Below are 14,401 nucleotides of genomic sequence, written 5' to 3' on the forward strand. Positions count from 1 at the left end.
AAGAAAAAGCCCAATCAGTGATGACTATGAGTAACCCATAATGGGGGCTTGAAAGAAACTTGACACATAAATGGGCTATAGAAGAGCCAGGAATATTAATGAACATGAGGGGGCTTCTTCTTTGGAAGTTAAGTAGCAGAGTGGATTGTTTGGAACTCCCTCTCCAGCTGCTGTGCAGTTTGTAAAGATTTTAGCTTTCCTTACTGTAAGGTTAGCTATTAGCTTTGCAGTGGGGAGTATTTAAAAGTACACACAACATATGAAGGAAAGAACCTGGAACTGAGTACCCTGCTTCATTCCAAGAATCCATCTGGCATGTAAAGAACTGCTTGTCCTACATTAAACCCTGCAGAGTAAGAACCATTTTTCATACCTCATACCCCTATTTTTGGTTTCAGGTAAGACAGCTTATGAATTTGGGGAAGGAACAAGAGAATTTTTCAGACCCACTGAACCAAGGGACCCATCTAGGGTGAGCTCCAGGAGGGAAAATATATTGAAAAAATATATCGAAGCTCTGCTTGGGAAATCAGGTTAAGAGAAAGCTCGAGGTCCACAAGAGGTGGAAGTCTAGATCTCCAAATAATGTGAGCATTAAGTCGTTTGTAGGCAGGTACAATGGAAAAAAAGGTATTAGAGATATGAAAATCTGTGGCTAGAATCACATTTTTTTTGAAGCAGTAGCTGATGTCTTTGTTTATTTGCTTTTACAAAACCTTTCCTCATAATTTATTTATTTATTTGCAGTTCAGTGAATTTTATTATACTGACAGTTGTACAACCATCATCACAACCTAATTTCAGAACATTTCCATCCCAAAGCCCCAGCCCACCCCTCTTTTCCCAATCTGCCTCCTTTGGTAACCATAAGTTTTTCAAAGTCTGTGAGTCTGTTTCTGTTTTGCAAATAAGTTCATCCTATTCTTTTTTTAAGATTCCACATGTATGTCGGAGTCACCACCATTGACTCATAGTAGCGGGGTAGATTGATACGTGGAATCCATCCTATCCTTAAATAAACATATCTTTGTAATAAAGAGTTCATTTTTCAGCTTTGATCTATCTGGAGGCAGAGAAAAGCAAAAGCCGCTGCTGAAGAAGTAGTCCCGGATTACCAGGAATTGCCCAGTGTGTAAAAGGTTGTAAACCTTGAATTGGTCTTAGATGTCACGCTCTTCCCCTCCTCCCGGTTCCACTTTCCTCTGATTCATTTTCATGTGCTCCTTTTTCAAGGGAAAGTGGTATGTCACTCAGATCCGCTCAGTGCAAGTATCAAGCATGTGGGACAACGGGCTCCCACCTTGCCTGGTCACCTCTTGAGGGACGGCACAAGGCCCAAAGGCGGGCGCCAACTCCAAGCTGTGCCCTCTCGGTTACTATGGTGATCGCGGGATGGGCGGGGCCACCATTCCATGCGTTTCCCCCACCCCCCCCACCCCTCTGCCCAGGACTTTTCGAACGCTCCAATAGGGACAGCCCTTTCTTGACTCTGTCCCGCCCCGCTCGGCTCCGAGAGTGATTCGATTGGTTTGGAAACAGGCGGTGGGGTACCCCAAGGATACCACCTTAAAACGGGAAGAGCGGGAAAGTGTACAAGGCGCTGTCCGAGGCGTGAAGCTCACAGCGCTGTGGGGAAGCACATGGTTGGCCTTGGAACGAGTTGCCCCGTGTCCTGTATACAACTCTACACACTCAGGACTGCTAACACTAGAGACATGAGCCGGGGCGCGGGCACACCGTTTGCGGGCCGGGGCGGCCCATCCCGGCGATAGAGGACAAGACGAGGCGTAAAGATCCGGTGGCGCGCTCTCGGGCGCTGGGGATCAGAGGCCAGAGTGGGCGGGCAGAAGTCCGGGGGCGGTGCCAGCGGCGGCGGCGGGAGGCGCAAGGCCCAATGAGTGCGCGTACCGCCCCCGGGGGCGGGGCTTTGGGGAGCGCTCCCCCCGCCCTCCCACACGCCCCCGCCCCTCCCCCCGGGCGCCGGGGCCGCAGTGAGTGAGTGGCACTGGCAGCCTGTCAATCCCTCAGCCGAACGGCCTTCGAGCCCGGTCCGCGGCGGCTGCTGGCAGGGTGCGCGGCTCCGGCAGTGGCGGCGGCGACTTCTCCCGCCCCATCAATCTGCTGTCCGCCCGGCGCGCGGCCCGCCGGGGCCCTTCCTCGGGCTCCGCGCCCCCACCGCGCCTGCCCGCTCGCCCGCTCCCAAACTTTCCTCCTCCGCCCCCTCTTGCTCCCCTCGGCCCTCCCGCCGGCCTCCTCCTCCGCCGCCGCCGCCTGCCGCCGCCGCTCCCTCCCCCGGGGCCGCCGGGGCTCGGATCCCGCCCGGCCGAGGTGGCCGAGGCGGCGGAGGCGGCGGCGGCGGCGGCGGCGGCGGGGGCCGAGGGAGGGGAGTGCGCAGGCTGGCGCGGGTGGCGGCTGGCGTCCCAACAACTCGGCCGGTGCTGAGGAGCAAGTTGCGCGGGGCCACCCGGCGGGGCGCGCGGCGGCGAGGAGGCGGCGCGGCGGCCGCGTGAGGGCAGCGGGCGCCGCTGCCTCCGCCTCCGCCACCGCCGCGGAGCCCAGCGCTTCCGCCCGGCGCTTCTCCTCAGCCTCCGCGGCGGCGGAAGCCGGAGCCGGGCGCCCGTCTGCACCGCCTCAGCCGCGGGCCCCGCCGGCCGGGCCGCCCCCTCCCCGCGCGGGCGGGGAGCGCGCGGCCGCCTCCCCCTCCCCCTCCCCCTCTTTCTTCTCCTCCCTCGTCGCCGCCGCCGCCGCCGCCGCCGCCTCAGCCTTCGCCTCAGCCGCCGCCGCCGCCCGCTCCCGCCCGCGCGCGGCGGGATGGACGATCAATCCAGGATGCTGCAGACTCTGGCCGGGGTGAACCTGGCCGGCCACTCGGTGCAGGGGGGCATGGCCCTGCCGCCTCCCCCGCACGGCCACGAAGGGGCGGACGGCGACGGCAGGAAGCAGGACATCGGCGACATCCTCCACCAGATCATGACCATCACCGACCAGAGCTTGGACGAGGCGCAAGCAAAGTTGGTGTCGTCTCATTAAGCATCTTTTGTGTGTGTGCGGGAGCCGGGCCCGCGGCAGAGTCCGGCCCCGGGTGGCGCCCGGGCCGGGGGCCTCAGCCCCGGGGCGGGGAACTTTCTCCGAAAACAGGCCGCCCGCCCGGGCCTCGCGGGGGACTTGCCCCGCGCCCCTCGACGCAGGCGGGAGGCGGCAAAGTTGCTCTCGGGGCGCGGGACGGACTTGGTGCCGCGTGGATTGTGTGGGTTTCTCTCACCCCCGCGTCCGGCCCTGTGGCAGCCCGGCCCCCTCGTACGGATTCAAACCTCCCGCCCGGACCCCGGTGCACGCCGCGGCGAGCGGGCCCCGGGCCGCACTTGAGGGAAGTGCAACTTTCTGCTCGGCCGGGAGTCCCGGCGCCCGGCCTCGCCTGGCCGCCGGACGACCTCGCTGTGCGGACGGCCGCCCCGGCCCCGCCGCGGGGCGATGGGCGGTTCCCCGGCGGGTCCGGGCGCAGGCGGCCAAGTTCTCGGGAAGGGAGGGCCGCCTGGCAAACTTTGCCAAGCTGTCACCGCCCGCTGGCCGCAGTCGGCCGGCCGCCCGTGCGCGCCCGCTCCCCCGGCGGAGGGCGGACGCAGGAGCCCCTCCACGCCGTCCTGTCCCCTGGGTCGCCGCCGTCTGCCCCCGGATCGCGGTTGCCCGCGCGGGTTCGCGCCCTGCGGTCGCCGAGGCTGCTGCCTGCCGGGCAGATGGGTCGCGCTTCGTTCGGGCTGGAGCTTTAGCTGCCGGAGCTTGCCGGCTGTCGCCAACTGAGTCAACTTGAGTTCTGTTGACTTGCCGTGGTTCAAAAGAGCCTTCCAAAATAGGGGGCCGGAATGAAATCTTGGGTCTAAGTTAAAGGAAGGCGCCATATTATTCCATAGGTGATGCTAATACCTTTGTGTTTTGCTATTTGTTTTTTAGGAAACATGCCCTGAACTGTCACAGAATGAAACCCGCGCTCTTCAGCGTCTTGTGCGAGATCAAAGAGAAAACAGGTAAGACGCTGCGCCCGGCAGTGGGCCTGGAGACCCCCGAGGTGGGGTCCGAGCTACTCCTTCGACTCTCCAGTTGAGAGCTGCTGCTTTTGGGCACCGCCATCTTTGATCATTCTTTCCTTCCCACCTCCTGATCTTGAGGAAAAACTGCAATAAATCTGGAGTCGATTTCTCAATTCCGCTCCTGGTGTAAAATGAAGTGTAGATGCGGACGGGGCTGGGTCGCCGTCCCCAGGCGGCCACCCCTGGCTGCAGGTGGGGAGGGGGCCGGAGCTCCAGCCACCCTCTCCTGCTCCTTTTGCCTTGTTTGTATGTCAGTTTTTAAAAGGAGCAACGGGAGACTGGATGCCAGGGACCGAGTCCCGGAGAGAAGCATCCCCCCGAACTTTGTTTTACTTAGCCTTAAGCTTCGGTTACACAGAATAGCTGCAATTGAACAGACCCCAGTAGCATGTTTGAATTAGTGCTTTAGTTGGGAATGCTACTTTTAAGAAACAGGAAGGGTAAGGAAGTGTTTTTTAGCCATATACAAGGTGTTACATTTATTAATACTTTGACTAAATGTTATGCTTGAAGTCATTGCATTGTAAACATAATATATTTTATAAAGTAGAGAAAGGTCCACAGGTACAGATTGAACAATTTTCGAGGTGTTTAAGGCAGGGAATATATTTAAAGACAGCTTTTACTGAAGAGCTGAAATGAAAACTATACCAGTAAATGTTAGACAAATTTCTGACAATTCATTTCAAATTGGCTTTCTTGTTACACTTTTTAACAATTGAAAATGTTTTAGTCTTGAGGTGATAGTAGTGTCTCAAGTGAAGGGAGAGACAATCTAGATATTTTAGGTGGTATTCGGCATTATTTCCCCTGTATATGGCTAACAAGTGCATCAAACAAGCTTTACTGTTGATTTGTGTGTGTGTGTCTGTATATGTAGGTTGGCTGTATTGTATTATAAAGTTGCCGTTTTTTAAGTTGACAAAGGAGAGAAAGTTAAAGTCTAGGATACAGCACTGTTTAGGTGAAGCTATTTAGAAAGTTAAATGTGATTGTGTTTAAATTGAGTCTACAAATAATAGCACATTGTATGTAATTGTTAGTTGGTAGGAGAGTTGCCCTCCTTTTAAACAGCTATTTCACTCTGCAGTGCTGTTCTGATCCTAAAAGTAATCAATAAAAGATGAGGGGTTATTGCTGTCTATTAACATGTATACCAAAACCATAATTAACAGCAAATATTGAGAACCTTAAAGAGTGCTTTTCCTGCTTTTCATTTACATAGCATGCATGGTTTCTTCATGTTGAGTGATTGTTTTTAAGATGTATTTTACATTTTGAAAACCAGTGGCATTTAAAATAACTAACTTTTACTCTGTTGATTTTTAGCTACCTTTAGATAGCACTGTGATTTAAAGCGGTAGATAATTTTTATCTGACTATAAAATAAGACATCAGGCATTAAATCTTGAAGATTCTTAGTTTAGAAGCCCAAAAGTGCGTATTTCTCAGTAAATTATGTTGCTTAATGTCCAAGGGTTTCTTGCTATCAGGGCTCCACTTCAGTTTCTGCTGACAGCTAAGCACTGGGGTATTGACTATGTTGTGAATATTAAGATTGATTCAACTTTATACGGCATTATATTACGAGGGAGAGGGGATTGATATCCCTTCCCTCTCAGCCCCTTCTCATGATTTGTATTTTTTTTTTTTTTCCCCTTTAAAAGTTTTGGCCTAGCCAGCCTGAGAACCAAACCCAGCAAACTGCTTTTCTTGTTTAGACATTTGGCAGCAGGCAGAATTCAATTAGGAAGCGTAAGTCCTCCAGTTGCTTATTTGCACAAGACAGTTACACCATTCTGAAGGGAGAGTATAGTCAACCTCATGTCAGAGGTGAGTTAGGAAAAAGAAACAAGTTTTACCAGAGTGTGGGATTATTGGCAGAGAGAGCTTTGGTACGGTGTTTGCTATTTAAGCAGCAAGAGGTGGCTGACAAAAGAAATTTTTGTTTTGAAATTGTTTCTGAGGCTTTCAGTGATAACTTGTAAATTAGATCCTCTTTTTGTTCTTTGGCCAGCGGATCCAAGTTTGCACGTTATCTCTTTTGTAAAAAGCCAACAGCCGACAAAGAGTAAAGGCGGCTGTCTGGGCAGAGGCATCTTCCTGCCAGCCTCTAGGCTCGAGAGGGACGGGATTTAAGTACCGGATGATTGATGGGGGTGAAGCTCTTTCTCTCTTCTCCTTTCTCCCCTACTACCCATAGCTCCACCTCACTCTCCAAAACTAGTTTTTAGAAGGCGACAGGGACACTGGACTCAGAATCCTTGATTTGAAATTAAACAGCTGTGTAGACATTAGTGTTACCGAAGCAGAGAGATTGGGGCAGCAAATTCCAACCCCCCCCATCTGTTCCCACAGTCATGCTTTCTTTGGAAACATCATCAACCTATAAAATAAGCACTGTAGAATATAATGTATATTGCATAGTGCTTTTTCTTTACATCATTATATTAAATCTATAACATAGTATCCAAAGATTATTTCTCTATAACCTAGAGAAAGTTTACCTAGTCATTTGTAGTAGAAACCGGGAGCATTCTGTGATGGCTCTATTTTGCATAATAGAGGGGTAGGGGCTGACTAGTGGGGAGATGGAGGCAGGACTGTCACTTCAATGGATAGTGTCATTTCAGTTGTGCTTCTTCTAAAATAAGACAAAATCATTTAAAAGAAATCCAAGTATTTGTAGATCTGCCAGTAGATTTTGAGGTTTTCTGATCAGGCAGTGAACACTGCTAGTTATGATGCACATGAGGGGTTTAGTTTGGAAAACATTTTTTTCCCTCCTACCAAATGTGAAAAGGTGGTTTTCCCTTCTGACAGATAATTAGGTAATCTGCCACAGTTATATTATTTCCTTGTTTGGAGGTAGGGAAAGTATACTATGAGATGCTTGCTTTTTCTTGAAAATGTATTTTTTAAAATTTATCTTGCAGTTATTTTGGGGCAGAAATAATCTGTCATTGTTGAATTGTGATATTCAGGCATTTTGAAAGCGACTGAAATGTATAGGCTTTAAAACAAGACATTTGTCCATTTTAAACTAAGCAATCAGTCTGGTAATTGTTGATATGCTAAGATTTTCCTCTTGTCTTTTTTTTTTTTTAAAGCTGTATTTCACCATCTTTTAAATCCATGATGCTACGAGGTCTCCTCATCTATATACTTCTTTGGGGGCCTTCCCTCACATCTTTTTGGCTGCCTTAATCTTGATTGTTGAAGTACTTTGTGAGAGATTACATCCTCACCAGTCTTCTTTCCAAAGCCCTTAATTGAGAGATTTTGAATGAAGGAAATGGCTCTTTTTGAGAAAAAAAAATGTATTTAAAATACTTATAAAATGAAAACCTAACATTTTAGTATATAAGCTGAGTCATACTGTTAAAAAAATGTTGTGTATTAAAAAAATATCAACATAACCTTTTCCTTTCTAAATCGTAGGTTAAAATACTCCATGTTGATAGCTGCCAACCAAACTCTGATTTATTGCCACCACAAACCCTAAATAGCGTTCATTTACTAGTAATGTCTAATGGCATACATGATGGTTTGCAGGATTTGTGGCCTTTGTGAGGCTTATAAGCAGGACTGACTTGGGAAGATCATAAAACTTAATGAACTTCTCTACTGCAGGAGGTGTCCGCAGGGGAAGAGAAAGGCCTGCTTGCCTGGTTGGGCTGGTTGAAGTATTTTTTATGTTTAAGGAGAAGAAGAAAATTGCTGTTAAAAATGCTTTGCTTTTAAAGGAACCCTCCCTAGAAAGAGTCATAAGGATTTTAGGTGTTAAAACTAGATCAAGAAGGTAGCTTGGGACTTTTTATATGCATTTTGAGTATGATATATATGATTAAATCTTTTATCTTTACTGCTGTAAGTGGGACTAGCTTTCAAAGGGGCCGGGCAATACTCTCAATCAACACCTCTCTAATTTAATTCTGACCCTAAAAGTTTAGAGACTCATTGGAGTCTTCTTTTTCTGGTCTTTTTTTTTTTTTTTTTTGAATACTTCAGTATAAAAATTTGTTGATTTTTCTTTGTACAGTGCCATGTAGTTCTGTAATTCCTAGTGTATAAAACCCAAATATTCCATCAAATGAAAATTTAACAAGTTGAAAATTGTTATATGTGAGTGTAAATGTTACTGCATATATTGCGTACATTCCTTTAAGTTGCTCTTGCAGTATTTCCAAGATAATTATCATTTGTTCCAAAGTTTTAAAAACAAATGCACTGTTCCAAACATGATTTATTTTGTGTTTTAATGTTTTCTAGTTTTAAGAAACTCTTTATTATGGACAGCTTCCAGTGTAAAAACAGAAGAGAAACTTGAACCCTTTTGAACTCTTTGCCCACCTTCAGCAGTTAACCAATCTTGTTTTCTCTGTAACTCCCACCCTTTCAAAATTATTTTGAAACAAATTTTGATAGATTTTTAACATTTTAAATTTCATATCAGTTTTAGACATTATGGCATGTTTACATTGGAAATATTAAATGAATTAAACAGGAAAAAATACAAAGTTGGTTTATCTTGGAAATGTCATAAATTGTATTGCTTTATAGCACATTTTTCCTTAAAGCAATTAAAGGATACTTCTTATTTTCTATTTTTAAAGATTTGTATGACTTACTGGAACTTTTTAAGGAAATTTTGAGGGAGACGTAAGAGTGATGTTTTCTAACTTTCTTTACTCTTTTCTCTCCATCCTTGGAAGATAATACATTCGTAGAAAACCTGGAAAAAATTTTATTTCTATACTGGTTTATAACTTTATGATGTAAAGTATCAAGCAGGTATTATCTTAAAGCATGGGCCTATCTTCCAACCTTTTTTTTTTTTTTTTTGGTTTGTTTTCCTCAATAAAAATATATTGAATCCTCTTATCAATATTAACTCGATCTGTGCAGGTAATCCTTTCATGCCTCAGTTTTAGTGGACTTCATTTTATTACAGGTTTGTGTAATTTTGGAATTTTATTTGGGACTTTACTATGTTATTTTATTATACTAATTTACATAATTTAATTCTGAATCAGAGGTATATTAATACAGTGGCAAAGGAAGCCTTGCCTTGCCTTAAAGAACACACTGGCTACTCATATCTGTATTTTTTTTTCATGTTATGATCTTTTTCCTTTTAATTAATTTTGCTTGTACTTTTAGATTTCTGTTTGCAAATTTTGTGAATGGCTACATCCAAGAGAGATTTAAGTTTTAACATCTTATTTTGATTATGTATATTTTGATAGTTTATGGTTGAAGTTATGTGCAATATAGCTGTGAAGAATGGAAGCCTCATTTCTTGAACCACACCCTAAATCAGTCATCACTTTATTTTATATACATGCCACTGAGGTATCCAGAGTAAATGCTTAACACATCAGCACCAAATACATCCAGTTAAAGAAGGACTTTTAGACTATTTTCCCTCTGTCTATGTACACCGGAACAACTTTAGGTATTTATTATTTCAATATTGACACTATGAGAATAATGTTTTATTTGTTTTCTCAGCAGGCTTGTGTTTTAGCCATTTATCAGTGTGATCAGGATGATTTAGGTAGTAACTGACTAACAAAGCTTGCACACTCCCCTCCCATGTTGACCTTTCAAGCATTTGCTCTACTTCAGTAGGCCATTTGAGTATGGGAGTAAATAATTTACATCACTGTGTCCTGTGAATTGGTCAAAGTTTTTGAGATCTGGCTAAAAGATTTTTTACAAAGTTATAGAAGTTAATCACACAGATTACTCTCACAGCTAGGTAATAGTGGTATATTTAGCAAATAAATTAGTAGGAAATACTTGAATGAGCCACTGAAAAAATAAACCATCTTTTTATGCCTTTAGATACAGAACATATTTGAAAATAAATTTCATTAATCTTCAACACTTGATTGTAATTATCCCCTTTGTAGGCAGAATAGTAAGTAAACAGAACCTCTTCCTTTTTTATTTTTTAGGTAGACGTATTCCATAAATAGACGATGTTTGCAGTTTTTGATGGTAACGGTAGTTTGGTTTGGTACTAAATTTGAGTGTATTTCTAGTAAAAAAAAAAATGGGCGTGATAGGATGTGTTAAGTTGAATTGGCATAGCTTTTTTTTTTTGATTGACTGTATCTATATGATAGTACCTCATTAGGACTGAAAACAAGTAAAATTATGAATAAAAATAATTGTTAAAAAGTTTTGTACTTGTTTTTTTCAATTTAAGTTCTTTACAAATGTTAAGCTGTTTTGAACAATAACCCTTTATTTGTGACCATATTAATGAGGGCTTGGTATACAGTGTAATCCTTTTAATGCTGATGATTTCTCACAATGTTTAAACCATTATTTGGGAGACTCAACACATGTTATGGTAAAATGATTTTTTTTTTTTTTGCTTGTTTTGTTTTATGTGATACATCAGTTTTCAAAGCATATTTTTTAGGCATCAGAGTCCAGCAGGTGGCTTTTTACATTAAAAAATTCATAAATTTTAAAATCCCATAAAATTTTATTTCAAATTCAAATTAACTAATTGAGAATGTCAACATTTCCACTGTCTCTATATTAACATTTATAATAGAACAAATGGTTGCATATAGAAATTATCTGTAACATAATCTAAATTAAGATTCTAAACAGGCATTACAGATGCTGGTAACTTTGGCAATTATCATTTTGTTTGGTGAACAGTAGTAAAACAGTGTGCGGTAAAAGTGTTTAGAGAGAGAGGATAAATAAATTGAACAGTTTTGCAATGCAAAGTGGTTTGTGGTGTTTTTGAGGATTTCTTGGCTCTCTCTTAACTGCTATTGTGAGCCTGGAGCAGATTTCCCCATTGCTAATGCCCTAGAAGTATTAATTCACTTTGATATGCTAATTAGAGGGCATTATGCAAGAAATGAGATTAAGTGGCAGCATGAAGCCATTTGCCTGTCAGTAAATTGAGAGCTTTAGCATCAGGAGGAGCTTTGTTTTTTTTTTTTTTTTTTTTTTTAAGTTTCTCTTGGTTTTGCATATAAATAAAATTGATTGAAGGGTCTAGAGAAGCTTCTAGAACATTGGTGGATTTTTTCCCCCCTCCTGTGAGTATTTAAATATAATGTTACAGAATTTTTCTAAATATTAATTGACTTAATTGGAGATAACATATATAAAGTTTTCACTGAGTCCTCTGTATATGAAAGTATACTAAGAATTTTGTGTCATCTAGTCTTTTTTTCCCCTAAAGCCCAATTTCAGCAATATGGCTGGTGAACTGTTGTCACTGACTTCTTTTCAGAAGTGTTAACTTGTATGTGTGCTTGTGCACCAGTGTTTTCACTAAATTGAACTTCACAGGAATATTGTCTTCATTAGGGAGAGAATGAAGAAGTTGTGGAATTGGGCTTCAGGAAACTATATTAATACACATTCAGACGCCGACTGAAGTACCTAATTCTAATTGCTGAGAGGAATTAGAATTAGTGGTTAAATTCTGCCCTTTACTCAACCTGTGGAATTTACCTTTCAGCATATATCTATTATGTTAGGATGACCATATTATTTGATTTTCATGTTGAGGATGGAGGTTTGATTCTTATTTTGCTGACTTCAGTCGTTTAAGCCAGGCCTTTGATTTTTCTTTCTATAAAACTACCATGTGATTTTCTATACTTTGTGCGGAACTGCATAAATGAATGCTGGGGTGGGAGTGGTGGATGGGGAGGAGAACAGAACTCTGGGCCTGTGAAAAAATAAGGTTTCCTCAAACATGGAACGCCTACCTGTATAAACCATGCTAAGGGTGGAATTTCCAAGCCCAGGCTTAATTACGGTCTGAGGTGTGCTTAGACAGAAGACAGTTTTGATCAAGCGTTCAGTTTGAGGCTTGCTTCTGGTGTTTGAATTCCACCACTGTAGCTGTGACTCTAGACCCAACAAACCATAACTTCTCTTCAGAGCCATATGGATTATTTAGTCACCACAGCTGCCGTGCATACACACTACCAAGGCTGGCATCGCCTCCGTGTGCATGTATGGTGTCTGTTAATGTTAATGGGAGTCAGGAATGTGCACACAGAGAGGGGGATGAGAGTCTCTCCTGAGACAGAAGAGTCCTGATTGCGTTTCTCAGTGCAGAGGACTTAAGTGTATGAACCTCTACATAACCTGCTCCTCTAAAGGAAACACTTGCTTACTTTAAATTCTCAATCTCTTAGACTCCCCGAACTAGTTAAATCAGTGACTCCTCATGAGTCTCTGATTACTTGCAAAATTTCATTTAAAACATATGAAGTTATTTTTGATTGAAATGAGAACAAAAAGCTTTGGAAATTGCATATAATTTTTTAAATGAAAGGTTTCCATAGGCTTTCAGATGCATTAAGTTACTGCAAATAGGAATTTATAGTGGAATTATGGGAGGGGCTTCTAAAATACTTATATATATAATAATGAATATATACAATAATATAAATATGAAATGGCAAGCTCATATTGCATATTATGTGGAAACCTTTACAATCCAAGTGTCCTCAAATGAGGAAGAATTGACTTAGGTGGTCTCATAAGTTTCTTTTTTTTCTACCCCTTCTTTAAAAAACAACCCTAAGGATGCAGGTAGTTGGAATTCATAGTCAGATATATCATTTTCAACTTGGAATAGGAACTAGAACAGGAAATTGATTTTATATTTATTATGAAAGCAAGAACCCTGGCACCGACTGACAGCCATCCATGTTTTAGTTTTGTGATAATTGTTCACAGACATTACTCTGTAGCTGGCCCAGATTATTTATATAATGTTGATTGGGAATGTTGGTCCATTCAAAGGTATGTGTATAATGAATATCTTTAATTAAACCCAGTAATATTGGAATATTCTACCTTGGATCTTGGGTTGAGGATTAACTGTCAGTACTGGTAAGAACAAGTTACAATAGATTGTACAATGATTTCTCTGGCTTCATGGATGTATTTATTACCATTTTTGAACAAATTATACTAACATGAAAAGTTGTGTTTGAAATGATTGTGTGCTAGATAAGGCGATACATTACAGGAATGGTTGGGTTTATGGAGCTTTATGTAGAGGTTTCCTCAGAAATTATAGCACAGGGCTGTCACTATAAAATCTAGTGATACACTTGGTAATAACATACAGTGAAGATATTTTTAGATTTTCACTTGTTATTCAAATAAGTGAGAACCCTCCAGTTTTTCTCGTCATATTTCTTCGTTGGAATCAGTAGAGGGAAAAAAAAAATGAAGGAAATTCTTTTAACTGCGTATGGGGTGTGGGAGTTTGACTTGTCTGAATTTTCTCCTACTCACCACTTGTTAGAGCCGAGATGTGATAGTGAGGATATTCTTAGGAACTTATTGACTTCTTGGTTCCTGACCATTTGGCTGTGATCAGGTGTCGAAATGGAATGCCTGAAAATGAACTGGTAGACTTCATAAACATAAATTGTGTTCCGTGAGTGTGTTTGTTATATGAACTAATTTTGATTTACCTGAATTTATGACCTTTTTGTGTTTAATAAAGAAAATAATCAGTCTAATAATGTTATAGTTTCTAACAAAACAATTCTTTTTTTGACTAACATCATGACTCCTTAATTATCATGATTATGATGTCACTTTTAAATTTCTAATTTACAAAATATTGGCGTGATAGCTAATAATGTTTTATAGAACCAAACTATAATCAGTGTATATGCTTTAACTTGAAAATTGGGAGTTTAAAGTTTGTACTTAATTGACTGCTCTGCAGTGACTGAATTATAGAAATATCATTTTTCCAGTTAAAAAAAAAAGTAGCTGTCAACCACTGTAATGTGAGAAAAAGGATAAGTTGTTTCCATAAAGTTTTCCCTTTCGGTTTTGATGGTTAGAATTTACGGCTAAGCTGTAGAAATTCTCAACCTATTCCTGCTTAAGCAGTTGTAATTTGCTGAGTTTTAATGTAGCAGATTAGAAAGGCAAGGCTCTCCCTTTCAGAAGATTTCATTCATTTAATAATAATAGCAACAAAAACTACCACCCTTCACACAGTACCACTGGTGTGCCAGGCATTGTCCTAGGTACTTTCCATGCATGTTTAAAAAAAATTAAAATAAAAATTCACACTTGGAAATTCACACTTTAAAAAGTAATGTACTCTTTTTGAGAAAGAATTCATATAATGCAGATGACATAATATTTTAAAAATTTGCAGCAACCCTCCAAAGTAGGTATTTTAATTCACAGTTTGTGGATGAGGAAACTGACACTGAGAGGTTAAGTAATTTGTCCGTGGCCCTGTAGCAAGTGGCAACCAAGTCTTTCCTTGCTCTAGAGGT

At 42.4% G+C, this 14,401-nt stretch overlaps 1 protein-coding gene across 3 annotated transcripts in view; it reads left to right on the forward strand.

Annotated features, from left to right (window-relative positions):
• The first annotated feature begins 2,691 nt into the window (after nt 1–2,691).
• PBX3 (PBX homeobox 3) overlaps nt 2,692–14,401 on the forward strand; it is a 226,332-nt gene continuing 214,622 nt past the window's right edge. The window contains exons 1-2 of one of the 3 annotated variants that reach the window (XM_047768416.1): nt 2,692–3,011; nt 3,949–4,022. In XM_047768416.1, the coding sequence (XP_047624372.1) occupies nt 2,812–3,011; nt 3,949–4,022 (274 nt within the window). In that variant the 5' untranslated portion in view covers nt 2,692–2,811. Of the gene's footprint in view, nt 3,012–3,557; nt 3,693–3,948; nt 4,023–14,401 lie in introns of those variants that run through there. The other 2 variants (XM_047768417.1, XM_047768415.1) reach the window with 2 other exon arrangements.

This window comes from Phacochoerus africanus, chromosome 2 (assembly GCF_016906955.1).
Source record: "Phacochoerus africanus isolate WHEZ1 chromosome 2, ROS_Pafr_v1, whole genome shotgun sequence".
Classification (NCBI taxonomy): domain Eukaryota; kingdom Metazoa; phylum Chordata; class Mammalia; order Artiodactyla; family Suidae; genus Phacochoerus; species Phacochoerus africanus.